Source organism: Palaemon carinicauda, chromosome 9, assembly GCF_036898095.1.
Source record: "Palaemon carinicauda isolate YSFRI2023 chromosome 9, ASM3689809v2, whole genome shotgun sequence".
Classification (NCBI taxonomy): domain Eukaryota; kingdom Metazoa; phylum Arthropoda; class Malacostraca; order Decapoda; family Palaemonidae; genus Palaemon; species Palaemon carinicauda.
Genome location: NC_090733.1, coordinates 151,476,057 through 151,499,778, shown reverse-complemented (window position 1 = coordinate 151,499,778; position 23,722 = coordinate 151,476,057). Strand labels below are relative to the sequence as shown.

The 23,722-nt window shown below is 43.6% G+C and overlaps 1 protein-coding gene and 2 long non-coding RNA genes across 3 annotated transcripts in view; 2 read left to right on the top strand and 1 right to left on the bottom strand.

Moving 5' to 3' along the window:
• LOC137647284 (uncharacterized) overlaps positions 1-17,367 on the top strand; it is a 31,977-nt gene extending 14,610 nt beyond the window's left edge. The window contains exons 4-8 of the long non-coding RNA XR_011045567.1: positions 3,681-3,754; positions 5,978-6,199; positions 7,495-7,635; positions 16,152-16,340; positions 17,238-17,367. This is a non-coding gene — a long non-coding RNA (uncharacterized lncRNA). The remainder of the gene's footprint in view (positions 1-3,680; positions 3,755-5,977; positions 6,200-7,494; positions 7,636-16,151; positions 16,341-17,237) is intronic.
• Positions 1-23,722, bottom strand: part of LOC137647282 (zonadhesin-like) — a 106,492-nt gene that overhangs the window by 39,963 nt on the left and 42,807 nt on the right. Inside the window, exons 20-32 of the mRNA XM_068380678.1 lie at positions 23,203-23,379; positions 18,002-18,261; positions 17,230-17,491; positions 16,169-16,281; positions 7,488-7,631; positions 6,599-6,778; positions 5,965-6,144; positions 5,477-5,650; positions 5,031-5,210; positions 2,493-4,871; positions 2,241-2,343; positions 1,859-2,110; positions 1,472-1,602 (exon numbers count right to left, since the gene is read on the bottom strand). Of these exons, the coding sequence (XP_068236779.1) occupies positions 1,472-1,602; positions 1,859-2,110; positions 2,241-2,343; positions 2,493-4,871; positions 5,031-5,210; positions 5,477-5,650; positions 5,965-6,144; positions 6,599-6,778; positions 7,488-7,631; positions 16,169-16,281; positions 17,230-17,491; positions 18,002-18,261; positions 23,203-23,379 (4,535 nt within the window). The remainder of the gene's footprint in view (positions 1-1,471; positions 1,603-1,858; positions 2,111-2,240; positions 2,344-2,492; positions 4,872-5,030; positions 5,211-5,476; positions 5,651-5,964; positions 6,145-6,598; positions 6,779-7,487; positions 7,632-16,168; positions 16,282-17,229; positions 17,492-18,001; positions 18,262-23,202; positions 23,380-23,722) is intronic.
• Positions 17,495-23,380, top strand: LOC137647286 (uncharacterized). The gene is made up of 3 exons (XR_011045569.1): positions 17,495-17,623; positions 18,009-18,277; positions 23,211-23,380. It is a non-coding gene; the product is annotated as an uncharacterized lncRNA (long non-coding RNA).

Here is a 23,722-nt window from a genome sequence, read left to right as displayed (position 1 = left end):
ACTGTCCAGTGGAGCTCCCTAACCCAAATCCGATGCATCTGAATACAACACATGGTTTGGGTTCTTGATCGCAAGAGAAAGACCTTCTGGAAGTCTGATGTTGCTGTCCCACCAAGTCAGACATGTCTAGACTGAGTTGGAGATTGGGAAAGAGATACTCTCTAAGCCCTTCTCCTTGTTCCAATGGTTTAGGTGAAATTGGAGAGGGCAAAGGTTGAGTCTCGCCAGAGAGATAAACTACTCCAGCGATGAAAGAGTTCCCACGAGGCTAGTTCAAACTCTTACAGAGCAACTGTTTTTCTCTTGCAAGTGAAGGACTTTTAACAGAGCTTGTTCCATTCTTGTGGGAGACGAAAAGGCCCGAAAAATCCGACACTGTATCTCCATTCCCAAATAAAGAATAGTCTGGGATGGGGTAAGTTACGACTTCTCTACGTTCACTATGAGACCTAGCTCCTTGGTTAGGTCTAACGTCCATTAGAGGCTCTCCAGACAGCGATTCAATGACGACGCCCTGATTAGCCAGTCGTCAAAATTAAGGGAGGCTCTGAATCCTCAAAAAATGTAGAAAGCTTGCTACATTTTGCAAGGGCCTTGTAAAAACAAGAGGAGCAGGAATGAGGCCGAAGCACAGTGCTCGAAATTGGTACATTACTTTCCCGTCCACAAACCTCAGATGTTGTTGAAAGTTTGGATGAATCGGGATGTGGAAGTATGTATCCTGAAGGTCGAGAGAGACCATCCAGTCGCCTTCCCTTACTGCTGCCAAGACAGATTTGGTAGTCTTCATCGTGAAGTTTGTCTTGACAATGAACACATTGAGCGCACTTACATCTTAAGTACTCCTGCAGTGAACGTGGCTGCCAGATCATTGGAGCCATCCCTGATAGCCTTGTTCCTGCAGTGAACGTGGCTGCCAGATCATTGGAGCCATCCCTGATAGCCTTGTTCATGCATGACATAATTGTACAGCAATACATTGACAGCTGGAGAGACCTTCTTACTTAAGGCTCCCAGGGACCAATCCAACAAATAAAAACTTCAAACGCTCGAAAAAACTCCTAACAGGAGATGGTCTAGCTCTGAAGCAGACCATAAGCGAGCGGAACACATGTTGTTGGTGACACCGACAGAGAAGAAACTGGAGTGGTTGAGAAGTATATGTGGTATCTGACCGATAGTCGGCGCTGGTGGGCACACCCGCAACCTTCATGGCGATCGCTCGCGAGTTTTTTGGAATCTGTCGGGCCGTCGGAGACGTCAGCTATTTATATATTCACCGGCTAAGTTTAATATTTAAAAAGTTTAGTTACTACAGAATTTATAAAGGAAGTCTGGAGAATGGAGAAGCCAGCTACATTTTAAAATCATGCATCGTTACGCAAATCGGAGGGCTCAGGGTTTGATACTTAATACAATGGATTACCAAATGGTTAAATAGACTCGTTAGTGTTGAATCATCACATCTTACTTTGGTGTATATAGTGAAAAGTGTTTCTGGGCAGTGTTGAAGGAAAGTATAAGCACACTTGGCATGATGATGAAGGAGAAGACCATCAAATGTCCTTATATGACGTCCCCACCAAACGCATCGCTGACTAGCTGAAGCATATTAATATCTACCATTAAAAGAATTAAAATTTATTTCTTAATGAATATCAGTGAAATTTGCAGAGAAATTATTTAAATGTCACTTACCACTTTTACTCAAAGCTTAATAACTTTATTATTTACTCAAAGCTTAATAACTTGATTATTTTATGTTGAATGTGTCCATAAGAAGCATGTGGCATACATGGTAAACTGTGTATCTCTTATAAAATCTATTTACTTATTAATAAAAAGAATATTTCTCTACCAGGGCCACAAATAGGGCAACATGCTCCAGGGATATGCCTCTCCTCTTGGCTCTCAGTGCATTTCAACTCTGGACAAACAACTCCTAAACAGTCTATGAGACTATAGATTGGAGGAGGTGATCCACAGTGACTAGTTGAACAGTGAGCACGTCCATTACGACAAACGCATACCAAGCATGGCTTCTTGGGGTCTGACCAACTTTCACCTTCTCCATACTGATGGAGTTCACTGCCGATGGAAACCTCACATGCTGAAACAATTCATTTGCCATGAATGCCACATAAAGGAATTTATAGCCATTCTTAGGAAATAAGTAATATTTTTAATACAATCATTAACTTTAATATATGCAAAAAGAAAGCAAAATACATATTACTAACCCTTGCATATTGGACAACATTCTCCTTCATGTAGATATAATTCTTCAATTGGGCAGTCTAATGGAGGACACCAAACTTGACTGCATTCCCAATGAAGGCTACTCTGATCGTGGGAATATGAAAAATTAATATCTTGAAAGTCATACAGAAGCAATGAAGTGCACTCAGGTGCAACAGTTTCCATAATAAAGCCAATAATTTCTGGCGACTTTATATCATAAGAGAAGATTTAAGAGGAAAATATAAACTTACATTGCAGGTGCAGTTAGTACATGGATCATCTGGAAAATTAATGGATTTTCCAACTTCTTCTTCATCACATTTGCCTTCAAGTGACAAATATGAAGAGGTCACATTGCTTGTTGGTGATGCAGTTATGCTCATTTCTGTTACAGATATTGGTTGCAAAGAAGTTAAATTTGAGATTTTGGTAAACTCCTTTTCTGTTGTCAATGATGAATCAAAGAACCTCATGGGAGTGTGAGTGACTGCATCTAAATTTGAAGAGGCACCAGTCAACATTACTGTAGTGTTATTTGGATATTTTTCAGATGAACCTAGATTTGGCTCCCCATTTGCTTCTAATGGTGTAGAATATACCATCTGTGATTTTGAGTGTAAGGAATCTGGAGAGTCTGTCGCTGGAAATTCAATAGTGTTATCAATATCTGAAGAAACTGAGAATTCTGATTGGAGAGTCTCTGATGGGGGCATTGAAACAGACGAGGTATTTTTGGGCGAGACAGTTTGCTCAACTGAATCTTGGGACATGCTTGAGATTTCTGAATCTCCTGGTGAATCTTCCTTTACTGAAGGTACTACAAAAATTGGACTATCGTTATTAAGCTTTTTAGTCAGTAATAAGCCTTCTGATGTATAATTTTCAGAAACTAAAGGAGGAAATAGGCTAGTCAATTGAAATGTTGATTCTGTAGACATAATTCCAGCTGATGACAAATTGTAAGACTGTTCAGTTACTGGAGATGCAGACATCGAATGAATATCATCCATCTCGGATTCCTTTTCCTGAGTCACAGTCTGTGGATGGTGTGTTGCAGTGTAATAAGGAATAGAAGTAGTGTGTTTTTCATTACTAATCTCATTTATACCACTATATTCTGGTGTAGCAGCATTTGCTATGGATGCATTAAAACGATCGACGATTGGTGAAGAATTGTCCGCTTTAGGAGCCTCAGAGATTTTAGATGAATCCGGAAGGTCTGGTTTGTATATAGGATAGGTTAAAGACCTCGAAGTATGTGTTGAAAATATTGATTCTAACTGGCTTTTGGAGGCTTCTGTAGTAGATGTCAGATTCAATGGTCTTGATGTTGTCATTTCTCTATTTTCTTCAAAGTCCATGTTATCAGATTCATTTTGAAAATTTGAATTCATGCTATTGACAACTCTATGCTCAAGTAATTCTTTTTCTCTTTCCAGGAATGCATAACCAGGAGATGAATAGGTATCATCACTAGTTATTTTCAAGGTGTCATTTTCTATATCAATATCTGGTAAGGATAGAGCTGTAGGAGAAAAGTTTGTTGTTTGAGTATTATTATATAGCTCACTACTGGGCAACTCTGTATCATTTTTAGTTAAATTTAATGAGGCATCAGAGGTAGCATTTAGATCTGTTGTTTCTTCACTTTCAGGTATTTCGGTAACGTTGAATGGAATTTGGTGATGGCACTTTCTTTGCGTGTCTTCTGTGGGGATATCAATGTCAGAGTCATTAAGTCTTTTAGAAACTTTAATTTTTACATTAAATTTAAGTTGTTCTTTCTGTGAAGGAAGAGCTACATTGAATGCAAGACTTTTTAATTTCAAATTAATTTTTTCAGCAAGTTCGTGATGATTTAATTTAAGACTTTCGACTAAAGACTTTTCATTTAAGTTTTCGGGACTACCTAAGGTTCTATTGACATTATGCTCGACTGGAACTGGGGCCAATGTAGTTGTTACTGTGGATTCTTCCAGAGCTTGTGCCAATGTAGAAGTTGCTACTGTGGATTCTTCTGGGGTTTGTGCCAATGTAGAAGTTGTTGATGTGGATTCTTCTGAAGTTTGTGTCAATGGCAGGGTTGTTACTGTTGATTCTTCTGGTGTTATTGCTGCTCCATCTGTATCAAACAGTTTCGACATGTTTAGCACCAAAAAATCACTTGAAGATATATTATATAAACCATAAATACCCAAATCCTTTGCATGAAATTCTGCTTGGCTGGGCTCTACCATACGATGTTCTTCAGGAGCAAAGGATATATTTTTCTGTATTTCTTTTAGTCTTCCTTCCTTGTGCTCTACATCTATAATGGAGGATACTTCTTTGCCAAATGTATGGGAAGAATTTTCCTTTGAAATATCATTGTTGTAAACAAATGTACTGATGGTTCCAGTTTCTTTTTCTACTTGGAGAAGGATTCTTTCTTCTTTCTTTTGCTGATGCTCGTAATAGCGTATACCTTCTGTGCCGGCTTCATCATAGGTTTCATCTACATTAGAGTGAATTATATTCAAGGGGTTCATGCACACTGGGCAACAATCCTCATCTTGTAGCTTTTGAAAGACTTCACCTAATTTGCAGTCCTCTGGAGGACATGTTTCTTGGAAACAGGTCACTTCCCCATTCTGAAATAAGTAATGGAAGAAGGTATGATCCTATGCTTGCCATAAGCTTTTATATAAATAAAAATTAAAAGAACGACAACAAAGATTGAATCTGAAGTACAGTACTTGAGAAAAACTCAGAAAAATGCTGTATTCTATTGTTAAGGTGATCATACTTACATGACACACACAAAGTGAGCAAGGCTGGTCAGGGTCAATGAACCTATACTCTGGAGGAAGAGTTATTCCCATGTGGTAACATGAAGGACAAGTGGCACAGCACTCCTCACCCTCCGGCACGATTGGAACATCACACTTCAGTTCCGGACACTTCAACTGAGAGCAAGTGATGTTGCCTTTCTGTTAATGTAAGGATCACCCTTTTAGGAATTTTTTCATTATGATTCTTAAAGATTTACACACCTTAATCAAGAAAGTATTATATATATACCTCAAAGATCTAAACACAATATTCATGTCCAAATTTTCTTGGAGAAAGGTTGCATATGACTGTACTAATTTCTTATCAAATTAGAAATAAAGAACATGATATTTGTAACATTCGGCAATTTTCCATTTCTATTTTTTTTGTTTTTGCTTTTACATATTTTTCAATATAAACTAACCTGACAGTGACAGCTGGAGCACGAATGGTTGAATGTCTGTCCATCCACAAAAGTTTTCCCTTCAAAAGAACAGCCATTGCAATTGAATGGGCAGCATTCATTCAAATCAGCTGGCACTGGATGGGTACAATTTGGTAGGCCACAAAGCAGATTGTCACATATTACCTCGCCTTCCTTTAAGACAATTCCCAATATGGATATTGGCTAAATAAAAATTAACACCTTATATATATCATATACAGTACATAAAAATTTCAGTATTTGTATATACGAATGTTGCTAAATCAATAACATTGATAAATATCACAATCTGTAATCTTTTAAGACAATTCCCAATATGGATATTGGCTAAATAAAAATTAACACCTTATATATATCATATACAGTACATAAAAATTTCAGTATTTGTATATACTGTACGAATGTTGCTAAATCAATAACATTGATAAATATCACAATCTGTAATCTAAGTGTATAGTTTTTACTACCTCGCACTTGCAGATCTGACATGGTCGATCCATCGGCGTAAATGTCTCTCCAGGTGTGTAATGAACTTTATTATATATGCATGATTGGTCACATGTTGGGCAGCAGGATCCATTGGGCTTCACCTGATTTGGACAGGAAAGCTCTGGGCATAGCAAGACCGAACATTCCACACGGCCTTCCTAGGTTTGTAGAGAAAATATTTTATCAATGGCGCAACATTCTTGTCAGCATAAGGTAACAAGCCATAATCATTAATTCTTTTCCAATAGATTAGTGTTTCTTAAGATTATTTTCATATCAAAAATAAAGAAGTCACTTTGGTGGTTATCTTGTAATGCAATTAGCAAAACTGACATTGGTCGGTTATATATAAAAGTATAAAGATTTTTTGGCTTTGTGTGTATAGCCATTGCTGCTGGAATCTGAATATATCTTTGTCATAATCTTCTATTTCACAATCCAGATGCTACTGAAATCAAGTTTAAAGGATATAGACATCTACTACCTCATATGTAGAAGACCAAAAAACAGGTTAAAAGAATAATTTACTTCATGTGGATTCTAGGCCTACACGAATCTTTTTTGTAAGGGTATTTTGCACATGTGTGGATAAAAAACCATAGAAACCTATACCTGGCAAATGCAGTCACGACAAGTGTGTGGATCGGTAAACCTGGCATCATGAGGGTATATCTTATCCTCGTAAAAGCAGTGGCTTACAGGACACTGAGGACAACATTCTCCTTGAATCTGGCTCTCGATGGAACACGAAAGACTGGGACATGTCCTGCGGGCGCATTTCATGGATCCTCTCTAAAAATTGCAGAAAACAATGCTTTGTTGCATTATATTTGGATTATTTCAATTTGGGCTATATGATCAAGCGTTTGTGCCTGAAAGGCTATTCGTCACTTAAGTGCAAAGAGGGAAAATCCTGCAGTTGCTCCAAAAAGTTAAGTTAAAAAGGTTAATAGAGCAAAACGAAAGGAAACGGGAACGGAGGTATGGTAGAAGGCTAAAAAGGTAGTGTAAATCTGGAATAAAGCCTTCAAGTGTGGCGCACAATAATATTAAAAGAATGATGCCAAGATTATAGAACAATTTGCCTCTCGACGAGAGCTTCAAAACTTTGCTTCTATAAACATAAGATAATCACCCAACCTTGTCATTTTGGGAGCTGCAACATTTGTAAAACTTTAACATCAAAGAGGCAATGACTGTATAAGCTGCTAGCACACGCTTAATAACAATTGAGATAGTGTCAAAAATGAGACCATTACTTTTTCTAGGAATGTGTATCAAATTGTGGAACTTTGGGGGTTAGAACATAGATTTTTGTCAAATTTCAACCACTTGCATTGCAGTGATGTATAGTGCAAACCAGACTGTAAAACAATTCAAATGAAATTGGCTTTTAAACTTGCAACAGTAAAGTAGATTTTAGAAATTAGTTATAATCTAAATCCCTTTTTAAGAGGATGTTGTTGAGACAGAAGAGTTCTGGCACTAAGGTCTGATTTACCTTACAGAGACAAGTATGGCAAGGGTCACTGGGAGAGAAGATAGTTTCCCCCTCCTCCAGTAAGGTATCATGGTACCTGCAGCCAACGGAGCAGGAAGGACAGCAGTTGACAATGCGTGGATGTGTGCAAGGAGCTTCTGGGCACTAAGTAAGAATAGAGACATTTAAAATAATCAAAGTAATGGATTGATTGAATCTGGCAATGCAACAATGGTTTTATTGCATTCACATGATATAAATGATTATTACTTACTTTAATTTGATAATAAATAGCTTTAATTTCAGCAATGATAATTGGTTATTACTTGCTTGCACTGTAATTATACAATATAAATCACAACAGCTTTGAAAAAAATTAGAAAATTTTGAATCTGTAATTGAGAAATGACAAATTCGAAGATAATTTGTATTTTTCCTAACCATACAAACCTTAGCTATTTACAAAGGGTATTACTTTTAGCGCAGCTGAAATGACGAGCCAATAGTTTTTAACGAGGGTTAATTACCCCCGCGCTAGTTAGCGGGGGGTGGGGAAGGGTAGCTTACTACCCCTCCCCCCTCCAGACACCGGTGACTTGCTTCACTTCACTTAGAGGTAGGACTTGACTTGGGGGTCAGGGATGGCGGGCACATATGTGTAAATAGCTAAGGTTTGTATGGTTAGGAAAAATACAAATTATCTTCAAATTTGTCATTTGTTCCGTAACCGAAATACAAACCACGCTATTTACAAAGGGTGACTTACCCCTTAGGAAGGGTGGAAAGTCCCCAGCCTTACTGACTTCGGCTTGCCCGGGGGCTCGATCCCTCAGTGAGCAGCACTAGAGAGAGGGAGCCCCTGTACCTCACAGGTTCCTAGCATCGCTAGGAACGAGTGGCCTACATAAGTAGTGTGAGGAGGAGAGTGTGACTCGTCCTATGAAGTTGACCTTGAGACCTTCAGATGGGAATTCTAGGATAGGACGTTCCCCATACCACCTCGTCAGGGTATGGGAGACGCAACAGTATTAAGCTTAATACTAGGAGCACAAAGAAGCATGGGTTACCTGCAGAGGTCGAGGTCAGCTATGCGAGGACCAGGATGCTGCTTCCCCAAGAGAGGGGAGAATGAAGAAAGAAGTAAGGGTCAGACATACTCTTTCATTCACACAGACTAAGACCGGGTAACAACACCCTCAACCTACTGTTACTTGTCCAAAAAGGAGCCTGAGGTTAGACCAGCTGTTGTGCAGCCACCACAGGGCCGATAGAGAATGTATCGAGGCTCCTGTGGGTCACGTCTTGCAGGTAGTGGGCTGTGAAGGTCGTTTGACGCTTCCAGACCCCAGCTTGAAGTACCTGCGTCACAGAGAAGTTTCTCTTGAAGGCCAGGGATGTAGCAATACCCCTGACATCGTGGGCCCGAGGGCGACGTGACGGAGGAGGGACAGGATTCAGGGCATGGTGGATAACCCTTCGAATCCAAGCAGAGATGGTGTTCCTGGTGACCCTCCTCTTTGTCCTGCCTGTGCTCACAAACAAAGCTCGCACATGAGGACGGACTGCAGCCGTTCTCTTCAAGTAGTACCTCAGACACTTCACTGGGCATAGTAGCAGCTGGTCTGGGTCGTTTGTTACAGAACTGAGACTCGCGATCCTGAAAGAGTCGAACCGAGGATCCGGCACGCCAGGATTCTGAGTCTTGGCCACAAACTCAGGGACGAACCTGAACGTTACCTCCCCCCATCCCCTTGAATGGGCGATGTCGTACGAGAGACCATGAAGTTCACTAACTCGCTTGGCCGAGGCCAAGGCGAGTAGGAAAGCCGTCTTCCAAGACAGGTGGCGATCGGAGGCCTGGCGTAATGGCTCGAAGGGAGGTCTCTTGAGAGACCTGAGGACTCGAACCACGTTCCAAGGAGGGGGTCTCACTTCCGACTGGGGGCAGGTAAGCTCATAGCTACGCATGAGTAAAGAGAGTTCTAGCGATGAAGAAATATCCAAGCCCTTCAATCTGAAGGCCAAGCTTAAGGCTGAGCGATAGCCTTTCACTGCCGAGACAGAAAGGCGCATTTCTTCTCGCAGATACACAAGGAAGTCCGCTATTGCTGGAATAGTGGCATCGAGTGGAGAGATACCCCTTCCACGACACCAACCACAAAAGACTCTCCACTTGGCTTGGTAGATTCCCTCAGAGGACCTTCGCAGGTGCCGAAACATTCTCTCCGCAACCTGTTTGCCGAGACATTCTCTCCGCAACCTGTTGCGAAAAGCCTCTCTCCGCGAGGAGACGCTGGATAGTCTCCAGGCGTGAAGCCGAAGCGAGGCTACGGCCCTGTGAGGGACACCGGAGTGGGGTTGTCTGAGAAGCTCGTGTCGTGGAGGAAGCTCCCTTGGGAGTTCCGTCAGGAGTTGCAGAAGGTCCGGAAACCATTCCGCGTGATGCCATAGCGGAGCTACTAGAGTCATGGAACAGTTGACCGATAGTCTGGTCCTGTTGAGCACCCTTCTCATCAGACAGAATGGTGGGAAGGCGTACATGTCGATGTTGTCCCACCGTTGCTGGAAAGCATCTTGCCAGAGTGCCTTGGGGTCCGGGACTGGGGAGCAGTATAGGGGCAGCTTGAAGTTCAAGGCTGTCGCGAACAAGTCCACCGTCGGGGAACCCCACAAAGTCAGGACTTTGTTGGCTATCTGAGGATCCAAAGACCACTCGGTACTCACTATCTGCGAAGCCCTGCTCAGACTGTCGGTGAGCACATTCCTCTTGCCAGGAATGAAGCGAGCTGATAGTATTATCGAGTGGGTTTCGGTCCACCTCAGGGTCTCTACTGCAAGATGGGATAGCTGTTGCGAAAAAGTGCCTCCCTGCTTGTTGATATAAGCCACTACTGTGGTGTTGTCGCTCATCCCCGCCAGGAACCGTTGGAACTGTTGAAGGGCCAGAGAGACAGCCTTCAATTCTAGCAGGTTGATGTGTAGGCACTTTTCTGATTCTGACCAAAGGCCTGAGGCCCTCTGGTTCAGAACGTGCGCCCCCCACCCTTCTTTTGACGCGTCCGAAAACAGAGTCAATTCCGGGGGAGGACGAGAAGACTCACTCCCTTTCGCAGGTTCTCGTCGGCCAGCCACCACCGCAAGTCCGTCTGTTCCAGAGACCCCATTGGGATCAGAATGTCCGGGGAATCGGATCCTTGATTCCACCGGGACTTGAGCCGCCATTGAAGGGATCTCATCCTAAGGCGGCTGTTTGGAACCAGACGGGCCAGGGAGGATAGGTGGCCTAAGAGACGCAACCACGATTGGGCGGGGAGTTCTTTTCTCCTGAGGAAAGGTTCCGCCACCCTCCTCAGCCTTGCTATCCGGTCGTCTGATGGAAAGGCTTTGTGGAGATTGGTGTCTATTAGCATGCCTAGATAAACCAGTCGTTGGGACGGCTGCAGAGAGGACTTCTCGAGGTTTACCACGATCCCCAGATCCTGGCAAAGATCTAGAAGCCTGTCTCGGTGCCGAAGAAGGGTCGACTCCGAGTCTGCTAGGATCAGCCAATCGTCTAGGTAACGAAGGAGACGAATGCCGTTCCTGTGCGCCCAAGTCGAAATCAGGGTGAACACTCTGGTGAACACCTGAGGAGCTGTGGAGAGACTGAAACACAGCACCTTGAACTGGTAGATCTTGTTGTCTAGGCAGAATCTCAGGTACTTCCTGGAAGACGGATGGATTGGGATCTGGAAGTACGCATCCTTTAGATCCAGTGTACACATGAAGTCTTGTGGTCTCACCGCAAGTCTGACTGTGTCTGCTGTCTCCATGCTGAACCGGGTTTGTTTGACAAACCTGTTCAGAGCCGAGAGATCGATGACGGGTCTCCAGCCTCCAGTAGCCTTCTTTACAAGAAAGAGTCGACTGAAGAAGCCTGGAGAGCTGTCCACGACCTCCTGGAGAGCACCCTTCTCGAACATGGTCTCGACTTCGGCCTGAAGGGCCAGCCCCTTTACCGATCCCATGGCATAGGAGCTCAACGGCACTGGATTCGCTGTCAGGGGAGGTTGAGATGACGTGAACGGGACGCGATAACCTTGGCCGATCACTGAGACCATCCAAACATCGGCCCCGTGATGTTGCCACCTGCGGACGCAACGCTGAAGGCATCCCCCCACAGGTGGACACGCAGGGAGACTGCCACCCCTAGGGCTTGCGGCCGCGGCCGCCACCCCTAGAAGTCTTGCCTCCCCTGGAGGACTTACCGCCCCTCTTGACCTTGGCTGGAAAGGGCTGGGGCTTAGACACCACTTTCTTAGCTGCCGGTGCCTGTTTGGGAGCCTTACGAGGCTGTTGCTGCTGTTGTGGCGGGGCTGGAGGCTTATAGGGCCGAGTTGTAAGGGCCCTGTGGAGGAGGGAGTCCGTGCTGGATTTCCTCCACCTCTCAGCCGTTCGCTCCAAGTCTTGAGGTTCAAACAGGCTCTCCCCCAGGAGGGAGGCATGTCGGAGCCTACACACATCTACGGCGGGGACCTTCGGATGGAATCTCTCTGCCACAGCATCGCGCCGCTTCAACACCGAGTTGGCCCACAGGGTGGTAACCTGGCGCGCCAAAAACTTGATGGAGCGGGTGCCCGAGAGCAAGAAGGTCTCTAGGGCCTTCCTATTGGTCTCCTTGGACAAGTCCTCCGATAGCAATAGGATGCCCAGAGATCCTAACCAGAAGTCCAGCCACGAAGTGGCCTGCATGGCACACTTAGCGACCTTCTCGTGGCTAAGAATCTCTGCCGCCGAGAACGACACCTGCCGGGCAGAGAGTTTCTCCAAGGGAACTCTCTTAGTCAGCTCCTCCACAGAGTGATGGAGAGGAAGAGCGAGGTTGTGCTCACCCAGGATCTCGAAATACCTCCTCTGCTGAAGGCGAGGAGGAGGGATGAGTTTGTTCCCGGCAGTGGAATGACTGGAGGAGGCAAGAAGTGCGAGCTGAGCATTGGCCCTAGCTCTGGCACTCTTCAGCCCCCGAGACCAGGGCAGAGCCGCACTGGTCTTGGGGGCCTTCCGAACGTCAAACACTTCATCCAGAATCGTGTCTTTGCCTTCACGGGGGGGATGACTGGATCCGTAAGACTGTTAAGTTGCCTTATCAGGCTTAGGACCTGCCAGAAGGCATGTTCGGACTCTTGCTGTTCTCCTCCCTGCGGGCTGGCAGCTAAGTCTCCTGCCCCAGGAATCTCTTCCTGGGGTGATACGTGGACATTCCCCTGGGTAGTCGTGGGTTCCTGACGAATCCTTGCAGAGGATTTAGGGATGGTCTTGGAATCCTTGGGTTCCCTCCTGGGAGGGATACAGGATCCCAACAACGAGGTTCGAGGGGCCCCTTCCTCACGAGACGATTCTCCTGCCTGAAGCGAAGTCTCCCCCCCTGGTGCCGAGGGGAAGACTACCGCCCCACTGGACTCACCTGAGGACGGAAAGGCCTCGTCCACGGGAGAAGGAGAGAGTACTCGTGCAGGAGAGGGGACCCTCCAGACCGACCTCTTGGGAACCAACTTCGCCCTGGGGGAAGTCACCACGAAGTCCACTCCTCTCTTTCTCTTCAGCGTAGGAGAGACGGCTGCTGGTTTGTTACCCTGGCCGGCGAGTGCTGGTTTCATAACCCTCACTAACGCCCGTGCCAGCGGACCAAACCAAGTCTGCTGCTCCAAGGACACAGAGTCCGAAATCCTCGCTAAGGTGAAAGGGATCGGGCGATCCTTTGGAGTGGACACGACGGTACCTGCCTGAAAAGAAGGTGGGGAAGAATGCTGTACTGACCTGTCTTCGTCTTGCACTACCAACCTGTGCTTGGATGGAAGTGATCCCGAGTGCCGTCTAGGAGCACGCGTCCCTGCTGCTACCACCGGCTGTGGAATTCGCCGCGAACTATGGTTGCGCGAGGGCGAACAGTCGCGCAAAGGCGAATGGTTGCGCGGGTGATCGCGCGGGCGCACAGGCGAGCGGTCGTGAGGGTGGGCAGGTAAATGAACACGTGTCCGAGGCGACGAACGCAAGCGATGGCGCGACGGCAAGGGATCGTGCTGCCGCATAGGTGAAGAAGATTGCTGGCGATGTAGATCCACAGGCGATCGATGACGAGCTGTGGTATGTCGATGCACTGATGTGCGATGGTGAGCAGCATGCGCAGGTGAATGACCGCGTGATGGTAAGCGATGGCGAGCAGCATGTGTAGGTGAATGATCGCGTGATAAGGTGCGATGGTGATCAGCATCCGCAAGAGGGCGATCGTTCAGGGTTGTGCGATGAGGAGCAGCATGCGTAAGCGGGCGATCGTGCAAGGTTGTGCGATGGCGAGCAGCATGCGCAGGTGAATGATCGCGTGAAAGGGTGCGATGGTGATCAGCATCCGCAGGAGGGCGATTGTTCAGGGTTGTGCGATGAGGAGCAGCATGCGTAAGCGGGCGATCGTGCAGGGTTGTGCGATGGCGAGCAGCATGCGCAGGTGAATGATCGCGTGAAAGGGTGCGATGGTGATCAGCATCCGTTGGAGGGCGATCGTTCAGGGTTGTGCGATGAGGAGCAGCATGCGTAAGCGGGCGATCGTACAGGGTTGTGCGATGGCGAGCAGCATGCGCAGGTGAATGATCGCGTGAAAGGGTGCGATGGTGATCAGCATCCGCAGGAGGGCGATCGTTCAGGGTTGTGCGATGAGGAGCAGCATGCGTAAGCGGGCGATCATGCAAGGTCGTGCGATGGCGAGCAGTATGTGTAGGTGATCGCTGGCGAGCAGAAGGTCGACGCGTGTCCTGTGAGAGGACAGGTGGTGCGGCGCGTTCACGAGCAGGAACGGGAAGATCGCTGGCTCGTTGGCGAACATGTGTTTCTGACACACGCGCAGCACGATGTTGCGTAGCCACAGGACCAGGTGGATGGTGAGCAGGGAGTTCAGCAGGAACTAAAGGGTGGTCAGAGACCGCAGGGCGATGATCCTCAAATGAGCGCTGACGCTCGGAAGAGAGCTGACGAGCAGGAGAGCGCTGGCGAGGGGGGCGAACATCAGGAGAGAGCCGACGAGCAGGTGAGCGTCGGCGAGCAGGAGAGTCTTGGCAAGCAGGAGATCGCTGGCAAGCAGGAGATCGCTGGCGAGCAGGAGATCGCTGGCGAGCAGGAGATCGCTGGCGAGCAGGAGATCGCTGGCGAGCAGGAGATCGCTGGCGAGCAGGAGATCGCTGGCGAGCAGGAGAGCGTTGGCGAGCAGGAGAGCGCTTGTGTGCTACCCCTGCTCGCGTAAGGGAAGAATCCCTTAGCCCCGAAGGGACCGTTGCCCGTCGGTTGACGAGTTCTCCAGAAGGTGAAGATCCGGCAGGAGATGGTGAACGGTCTGCAGAGAGGTTCAAGGAGGGCGGAGCAGTCGGTTGAGGCTGACGAGGAGAGTCCTCCCCGGAGGACGAAGACCCAAAAAGGCGCCTCTTAGTCCCCCTGTAAGGGGAAGGGAGGCCCTTGTGGCGTAGAAGGCGGTGAGCCTTACGGCGGAGACGGCCTCGGGGGAGATCGTCGGGACCATCGGTCCTCCGAAGGGGAGTCTCCGTCAAAACACTTCCCTCAGAAGGAAGCTGGGCAGCAGTCGAGACCGAAGGACTCACTTCCCCCTTCGAAGGATGCACGGAAGGAGGAGGAGAGCCTTGAGCACCATCACCAGCAACAGCACCTGCGTCGGAAGGCCCAGCCACGTCGGAGGCCTCTGTCACCACGACGTCGACAATAGACAGAGGGTCTACCTCCGCTACCACCGGCGACTGTTTAACAGCGGCCCCCAACGAGACAAGGTCAATAAGAGCGACCCTGGAGGGCAAGCCCTTAAGCCCCAGGGACGACCAAATCTGTAAAAGATCATCACTGGATAAGGCATTATTATCAATAACCTCCCCCGGAGGAGGAGGGGGAACCGCCTCGCTATGGGAGGCGACGCCCTCTCCCCCCACCGAAGGTAGGGAAACAGAACAAGGGCCTGCGCTCCCACTCGGACGACTCTCCTTAGGAGGCGGACGAGGGGGAGCTTCGGAGGAGGTTTAGGCGGCGGAAGAAGAGTCCCGAGAACCTTCCTCCTTCAAGGCTAACCCCGGAGGAGAACGGACTCTCTTGGACTTCTTCTTACGCCGACGGCCAAACCTCTCCCACTGGGAGGCAGACCACTCCCTGCACTCACGGCACATGTTATCCTGGTCGCACCGTCGGCCCCGACATTGAGGGCAAAGGGTGTGAGGATCCGTAATAACGTCCGACATGAAAGTCCCACAAGGACGGCCGGCAACTCCAGGGCATGTACGCATAGTAAATAAAAGAAAATAACTGAAGGTCAACTTCCAACCAATCACACAAGCTGAAAAGAAAAAGCAGAAAATTAAAGGCTGTCACGAAGGCGATGAACAGACACGTCTGATCACCACCGAGCCAAAAGTGAAGTGAAGCAAGTCACCGGTGTGTGGAGGGGGGAGGGGTAGCAAGCTACCCTAGCGCGGGGGTAATTAACCCTCGTTAAAAACTATTGGCTCGTCATTTCAGCTGCGCTAAAAGTAATACCCTTTGTAAATAGCGTGGTTTGTATTTCGGTTACGGAACAAACTTTTTTTTTTCCAATATAGAATCATGAATCTATAATCTCTCTCTCTTTCTAAATACACAAACCAAATTCAATTCAACTTCTAGTTTCAAGAATATCTGACCTTCAGAGGATTGCAAGTAACTGACCCTGTAGAGCACCTACACTCCTCACAAGGCTTTCCTGGGTGGGAGAACACCATTCCGTCTTCGATTTCACGCCCTTCAAATAAGCAATCTGTTGAGGAAAACCAAATCACAGACTTAACAGGGGTCAGAACCCATGTTGGCTAAAAGGTAGTTTTATCTGCTACACTTAGCTATGACGGAGTCTAGAGATGTCTTTCCATCAATAAGAAAATCACGCTCGTTGATTAACGAAGGCTGTTTTAGGAACAAGATCCCTTGTGTGTACAAGGTTCATTCTTTATACCACAGATTTCTAACAATACGCTGGATTAAGACCAGCTTTTATCTACTGCTATTGAATAATGGTAGAGCATAAGGATATAAATCCTTAGGGTGGTGGTAAGTTTGATTAATAATAATTATTTTGATAATATAATGAATGAGTGAATGATTACTTTGGATCAACGAATGATTTGAAATAGTGACATACAGTAAAGGAAAACAAATCTGAATACATTGTTTGAAAATCTATTTAGACATTTATCAACCTACCCAAAATTTGGAATTAAATTAATACAATATTCACGGGCCTTTGCCTCATTTTCTCTGTAGGGAATAGTGCTACCAGTGTACCTTACTGTAAGCTCGGTTACTTTTGTCCCTAGCTGCACTTCCTTTATAGATGTCCACCCACTTTCCATTCAGTCCTCATTTCTTTCTTCCATCTTGCTGCCCAACCTCTTATAACTTTTACCTCAGTGTACCTGGTCTTTTACTAAAGATGCACTTGGGCACTGGACGGCCTCGCTGGTCCCAGTGCAGAACTAATTTATATACCCCAAATTCATAAATCCTTTACTGAATCTTGTATAATCTTGAATGAGATAGTACTACATATGTTAAGTATTTTTATTGATAAGTGCTAAATGATAAACAAACCATATAGAATCTTACAATTCAATGTTGACTTAAAACCACAAAAAATTGACAAAACTAAATAGATGAAAACTTATTGACTGAGAGGTTTATATGGTGTAAGTTAACTTAAAACTCTTACCTTCACAGTGAGGACAACACCCAACTGTCGAAGGATGAGTGCAAAAGACACTAGGGCACTTCAGGGGCACGCATGTAACAAATCCGGCGTGACAAATACACTCCCGACATTCGGCCATGGCAGCAGGGAACATGCCGCCGTCCGGAATAAGAACGTCTCCATACTGGCAGCCAGAACCGCATTCTGGGCAACATTTACCCGGCACGGGATACGGGCACCGTGGACGGTCGCAGGGAATTGCTGTGCATTGGATTTCTCCCATCTGGTTGAAGAGTTTGTGGAAAGATTTATAAGTATGTGCATGAGACAGAGAATCAGACACAGACAGACAAACAAACAAACAACGGGCATTTTTGGCTAGGCTAGTGGAATATAAAATAAACATCAATACTAGGTGAGTAAAGAAGGAAATTACAAAAGTTAAGGAGAGGAAAAGTGGAATGGATACTCTGAAGAGAATTATTGGTAATTCTACTCTTCTCTAGTTTTATAATCTTATATCATCCTGTTATGAGTATTTCTAGTGCCATTCCTCCAAATTCTTGAAAAGGTAAATGATGTAGAGAGCATAGTGAAAAAAAAATCCTTCACATTCAGTATGTATAACATATCATATATACCCTTTAGTACCTGTACTTAATGTTGTTTGTTTTATACCATTATTATAGCTTCAGCAACAATACAAGTCTCCAGCTTTCCTACTTGAGAAATATAGTTCCACAAATAACTGTAGATAATAAAAGAAAAAACTGTTTTGTTGATAACTACTTGCCCTGCAGGAGCACTGAGAGCAGGGATCAGTTGGATCTGGGAAGTGCTGTCCATTGTGATACAGTTCCCCTTCGAACAAGCAATTGTAGCACATCTGACAACACCTGTTGGCATCTGGCGAAGGATACGTGCACACTGGCGTTGGGCAATACCGAGGATAACACGTGACGTCTGGGTAATCACAGCGACACTCGGTACAAGGATCATAGAAAGCTTCGAATGTCTCGCCAACAAAGTAGAGTTCGTCTTCGTACTCGCATTCTGTTCATGGAGTTGGGTAAGGAAAGTAAAGTCTTTTTAGCGGAAAAAGAAGGGCAATGCTTTTTAATGATAATTTTTTTTCCCTTATGGTGGGCTTCAGAAAGGGAAGGCGCTTTGGTGGAATTAGATAAGAGAATGCCTTTAAGTGGGATTAGGAAAGGTAGGACTATTTGTGGGTGTGGGTAAATACCATAGGTATGATAATTTTAGTGGTAGGAAATTTAAAAATGCCTGTTAGTAGGGTTACGAAAGGTAACAAGCCTTTTATTGTGCGACTTACAAAGCTAAAAGACCCTCTATAGTGTAGTTTATAAAGGTAAAAGGCCCTCTATAATGAAGTTTATAAAGCTAAAAGGCCCTCTACAGTATAGTGTAGCTAGACGTAAAAATCCTTTAAGCAAGGTTAACAAAGGTAAAAGACCTTTTTGGTAGGGTAAAAGAAAATTAAGATTCTTTATTGGGGTTTTACTAAGGGGATAGGAAAGGCAAAAAGTCTTTTAGTGAGATTAAAAAATCAATGACATATCAGCCGAACTGGGAAAGGCAAATGGTCTTCATGAAAATTAAAATATCATTTTAGAGAGGCTTGGATTGGTTAAATTAAATTTTGCAAGTTTAATGTCTCTTAACCATGAGAGCTAAAATTTCTCAATAGTGTTATTTGAACTAAAAGGTCTCTTAATAATGTGAGTTAGAAGGCTAAAAGGTCTCTTAATAGTGCGAGCTAGGTTAAAATGTCTCTTAGAGGGTAACAAAGCTAATGGGCCTTTGTGGAGAGGTTACGAAGGGTAAAAGATCTTTTATAGTAGGATTAGAAAAGTATGTCTTTTATATTGGTATTGGAAAGACAAAAGGTTAATTTAGTTTGATTAGCAAGACAAACGATAATGTAAAGTGGAGTTAAGAAGGTAAACAGTAAAATAAAAAGGGGTCTGCAAGATAAAGGATGTTTTACAGTGGGCCAACAAAGTTGCCGTCTCAGTGCTGTTAAAAAGGTAAAAAAAGTCATAATGAGGGTTAGAAAAATAAACAGGTTTTCATTCACAGGCTAGAAAACTGAAAGCTTTTTTATAGTTATGAACTAAAGATAAAAAGCATTGCATAGTGATGTTACAGTTCTTTACATCAGCGTGGGTTTAGAAATTAAATCTTATTTTTATAGTGGATTGTTAAGGTAAAATATAACTCATCTTGGTGCTAGGAAGGTAAAAGGTCCTATTAGTGGACAAAAGAGGGTTCTTTCAGCGAGGGGTACAAAAACGTGGAGAGTCCTTTCAGTGAGGGATACAAAAAGGTAGAGGGTCATATCAGCGAGAGAAAAAATAGGTAGAGGGTCTTTTTAGAAGGGGGATACATTATGTAGAGGGTCTTTAGAGTGGAGAAACAATGGGTAGGGAGTCTTTTGAGAGGGGATACAATATGTAGCGGGTCCTTTTCTAGAGGGGGATAAAATAGGTAGAGCATCATTTTTAGTGACGGAATACAATTAGTAGAGCATCTGTTTAGGGGATACAATAGGTGGAGGGTCTTTTTTAGAGGGGGATACAATAGCTGGATGGATTGTTTAAGAGAGGGATACATTAGGTAGAGGGATTTTGTAAGAGGGATACATTAGGTAGAGGGATTTTGTAAGAGGGATACATTAGGTAGAGGGATTTTGTAAGAGGGATACATTAGGTAGAGGGATTTTGTAAGAGGGATACATTAGGTAGAGGGATTTTTTTAAATAGGGGGATACATTAGGTGGAAGGATCTTTTAAGAGGGGGATACATTAGGTAGAGGGATTTTTAATAGGGGGATACGTTAGGTAGAGTGTTTTTAATAAGGGGATACAATAAGTAGAGTGGTTTTAATAAGGGGATACAATAAGTAGAGTGGTTTTAATAAGGGAATACAATAAGTAGAGTGGTTTTTAATAAGGGGATACAATAAGTAGAGTGGTTTTTAATAAGGGGATACAATAAGTAGAATGGTTTTAAGAAGGGGATACAATAAGTAGAGTGGTTTTAAGAAGGGGATACAATAAGTAGAGTGGTTTTAAGAAGGGGCTATAATAGGTAGAGGGTTTTTAAGAGGGGGATACAATAGGTAGAGGGTTTTAAGAGGGGATACAATTGATAGTATGTTTTTTTAAAAAGGGGGGATACAATTGATAGAGGGTTTTTAAAGAAGGGGATACAATTGATAGACAGTTTTTAAAGAAGGGGATACAATTGATAAAGGGTTTTTAAAGATGGTGATACAATAGATAGAGGGGGTTTAAGAGGGGATACAATATGTAGATGGTCCTTTCAAGAGGGGAATACAATAGATATCGGAACTGTTAAGAGGGGATACAATAAGCAGAGGGGATACCATAGGTAGAGGGTGTTTTAAGAGGGGATACAATATGTAGAGTGGTGTTTTAAGATGGATACAATCTGTATATGAGTTTAAGGGGGGATACAATGGGTATGGAGTTGTTTACATTGCGATGCAATAAGTAGAAGGTCTTTTGAGAGGGGATACAATAGTTAGAGGTCTATTTTAGAAGGAGGATACTATATGTAGAGGTCCCTTTAAGAAGGGGGATACAATAGTGAGGTTCTTTTAAGAAGGGGAATACAATGCTTAGAGGTCCTTTTTAGAAGGGGGATACAATAGGTAGATGGCACTTTTAAAGGGGGATATACTATGTATGTGGCTCTATTATACGGATGCAATAGGTAGTGTGTTTTTTGGGGAGGTATAATGGGTAGGTCATTTGGGAGGGGGACACAAAAGGTAGAGGGTTTTTAGAGGGGGGATAAAAAAGGTAGAGGGTTTTTAGAGGAGGGATACAAAAGGTAACGGGTATTTTTAGAGGGATAGAATGGGTAATGGGGTTTTTAGAGGGATACAGTAGGTAGTTTCTTTAGAGGGGATACTATAGGTAGAGGGCTCTTTAGAGGGGTACAATAAGTAGAGGACTCTTTAGAGGGCGATACAATAGGTAAAGGAGTTTTTAGAGGAAGATACAATAGGTAGAGGATTTTTAGAGGAGATATATTAGGTAGAGGTTTTTTATTGTATCTCCCTCTTTAAAAAACCCTTGACTATTGTATCTCCCTCTAAAAAACACTTACCTATTGTATCCCCCTCTAAAAGCCCTCTACCTATTTTATTCACCTAAAAAATTCTACCTATTGTATCCCCCTATTTAAAATCTCTACCTATGGTATTTCCCTCTTTAAAATCTCTACCTATTGTAAACCCCCTTTAAAAACATCTATCTATTGTATCCCCCCTCTTTAAAAAACATCTATCTATTGTATCCCCCCTCTTTAAAAAACATCTATCTATTGTATCCCCCCTCTTTAAAAAACATCTATCTATTGTATCCCCCCTCTTTAAAAACATCTACCTATTGTATCCCCCTCTTTAAAACATAATATCCCTCTATAAAATATTATTTTATTCCCCCCTCTAAAAAACCTCTACCTATTGTATCTCCACTCTAAAAAAAACCCTCTACATATTTTATCCCCCTAAAAAACATCTACCTATTGTTCTAAAACCAACCTCTACCTACTGTATTTCCCTCTAAAACAACCTAAACATATTGTATCCCCCTCTAAAAAGACACTACCTATTGTATCCCTCTCTAAAAAGACACTACCTATTGTATCCCTCTGAAAAAAACTACTACTTATTGTATCCCCACTAAAAGACTAACTATTGTAGCCCCCTTCTAAAATATATGTTATACCTATTGTATCCCCACTAAAAGACTAACTATTGTAGCCCCCTTCTAAAATATATGTCATACCTATTGTATCTCCCTTCTACAAAGAGACAGCCTACTGTAACCCCCTCTAAAAAGATCCTCCACCTATTGTTTGTCCCTATAAAACACCCTCTACCTATTGTATACCCCTCTAAATAAAACCCTCTACCTATCTCTACCTATTTTATCCCCCTCTAAAGAAAATTGTACCTATTTTATCCCTGTAAAAAACCCACTACCTATTTTATCCCTCTAAAAAGACCCTCTCCTTATCCGTCTCTCTAAAAAGACCCTCTACCTAAAGTATCTCCCCTCTAAAAAACAACTACATATTGTATCCCTGAAGTAAAACCCTCAACCTGTAGTATCTCTAAAAAAAAAATACTAACCAATTGTAATCTCTCTAAAAACACCCTCTACCTATAAAAGGTCTTTCATAGTTTCGATGGGAATGCTCAGTCATTTTATAATGGAATTAAGAAAGCTAAATAGTTATCAGTCATACTAATAAAATGTAAAGTATTTTGCTACAATTTTAAATATCTACCTAGGCACTAAAATTAATTTTTCTTGGGATAGTTAAAGTAAAAGGTTTTTAGTAAAGAGGTTAAGATAAACAAAAGCTCCTCTTCAGTGGGATAGGAAAGATAAAAGCCCTCTGTAGTTGGGTAGGAGTTAGTAAAATACCTTCTATAGTACAGTATGGAAAAGTAAAAGGTTCTCTTATAATTTGTGAAGATAAAAAAAGTCTAGCATAGTGGGGTAATGTAAAGAGCCTTTATATTGGGGTTATGGAAGGAGAAAGAACCTTTATAGTAGGATAAGGAAAGACAAGGGATTTTAGCAAGGTAAAAAGAGGTAAAGCCACTTTACTGGGGTTAAAAATAATAAAGGCATTTTAGTCGGATGAAACAGGTAGAGCAACATAGTTGGGTTAAAAGAAGGCTGGACCTAACAATGGAGTAAAGAAATGCAGGTCATTCTAGTGGTGAAGAAAGACAAGGAATTAGAGGTAGAATATGATATGAAAAAATAAGTGTATTGGTAAGAATCCCCGAACTAAGGCGTAAAATATAACTTTGTTCACCAGTAATTTTACTTGAATAATCAGGAGTGAAAAAAAAGAGCCTTTCCTTACATTGTAAACAAACTTTCCCACACTAGAATTAATAGTATGATCTTCTAAAGAACTAACCTTGACAGACTGGACAACAAGAATCCGGAGGTGTGACAGGATGGAGGCACTCTACTGCAGGACAGCTAACTCTGTAGCAGTTCACCCGACCATTGATACACGAGCAAGTACGACACATGTCGAGTGGGTCCAGGAAGGAAGCGTAATTTTCTATGTTTTTTTCAGCGTAACTACAGCCTTGGCAATTAATAAATCATTTTATTTAGGAAATATAAGGCTGTTCTTCAACTTTGAAGAGACATTAATAAAAGTTACTTAATCAATCTAAATCTGGTTATATTGGGCATTAAAAAAAATATAAGCTAAAATCTCTTTCACTTTTCCTTAAAGATTAATATTTCTGATTTTTCTTCGACGATTCCATAAGTTTGTTTACTAATTAAGACATTAAATTATCTCAAAGAAGAATATTTCTAGAGAAAAGGGAAATTTTGTTTGTCGAAGTTTTACAATGGAGCTCGCTCAATAGAAAATTAAAATAGCTATTATATCTCCTATAATAATTCTTCTATACTGTATG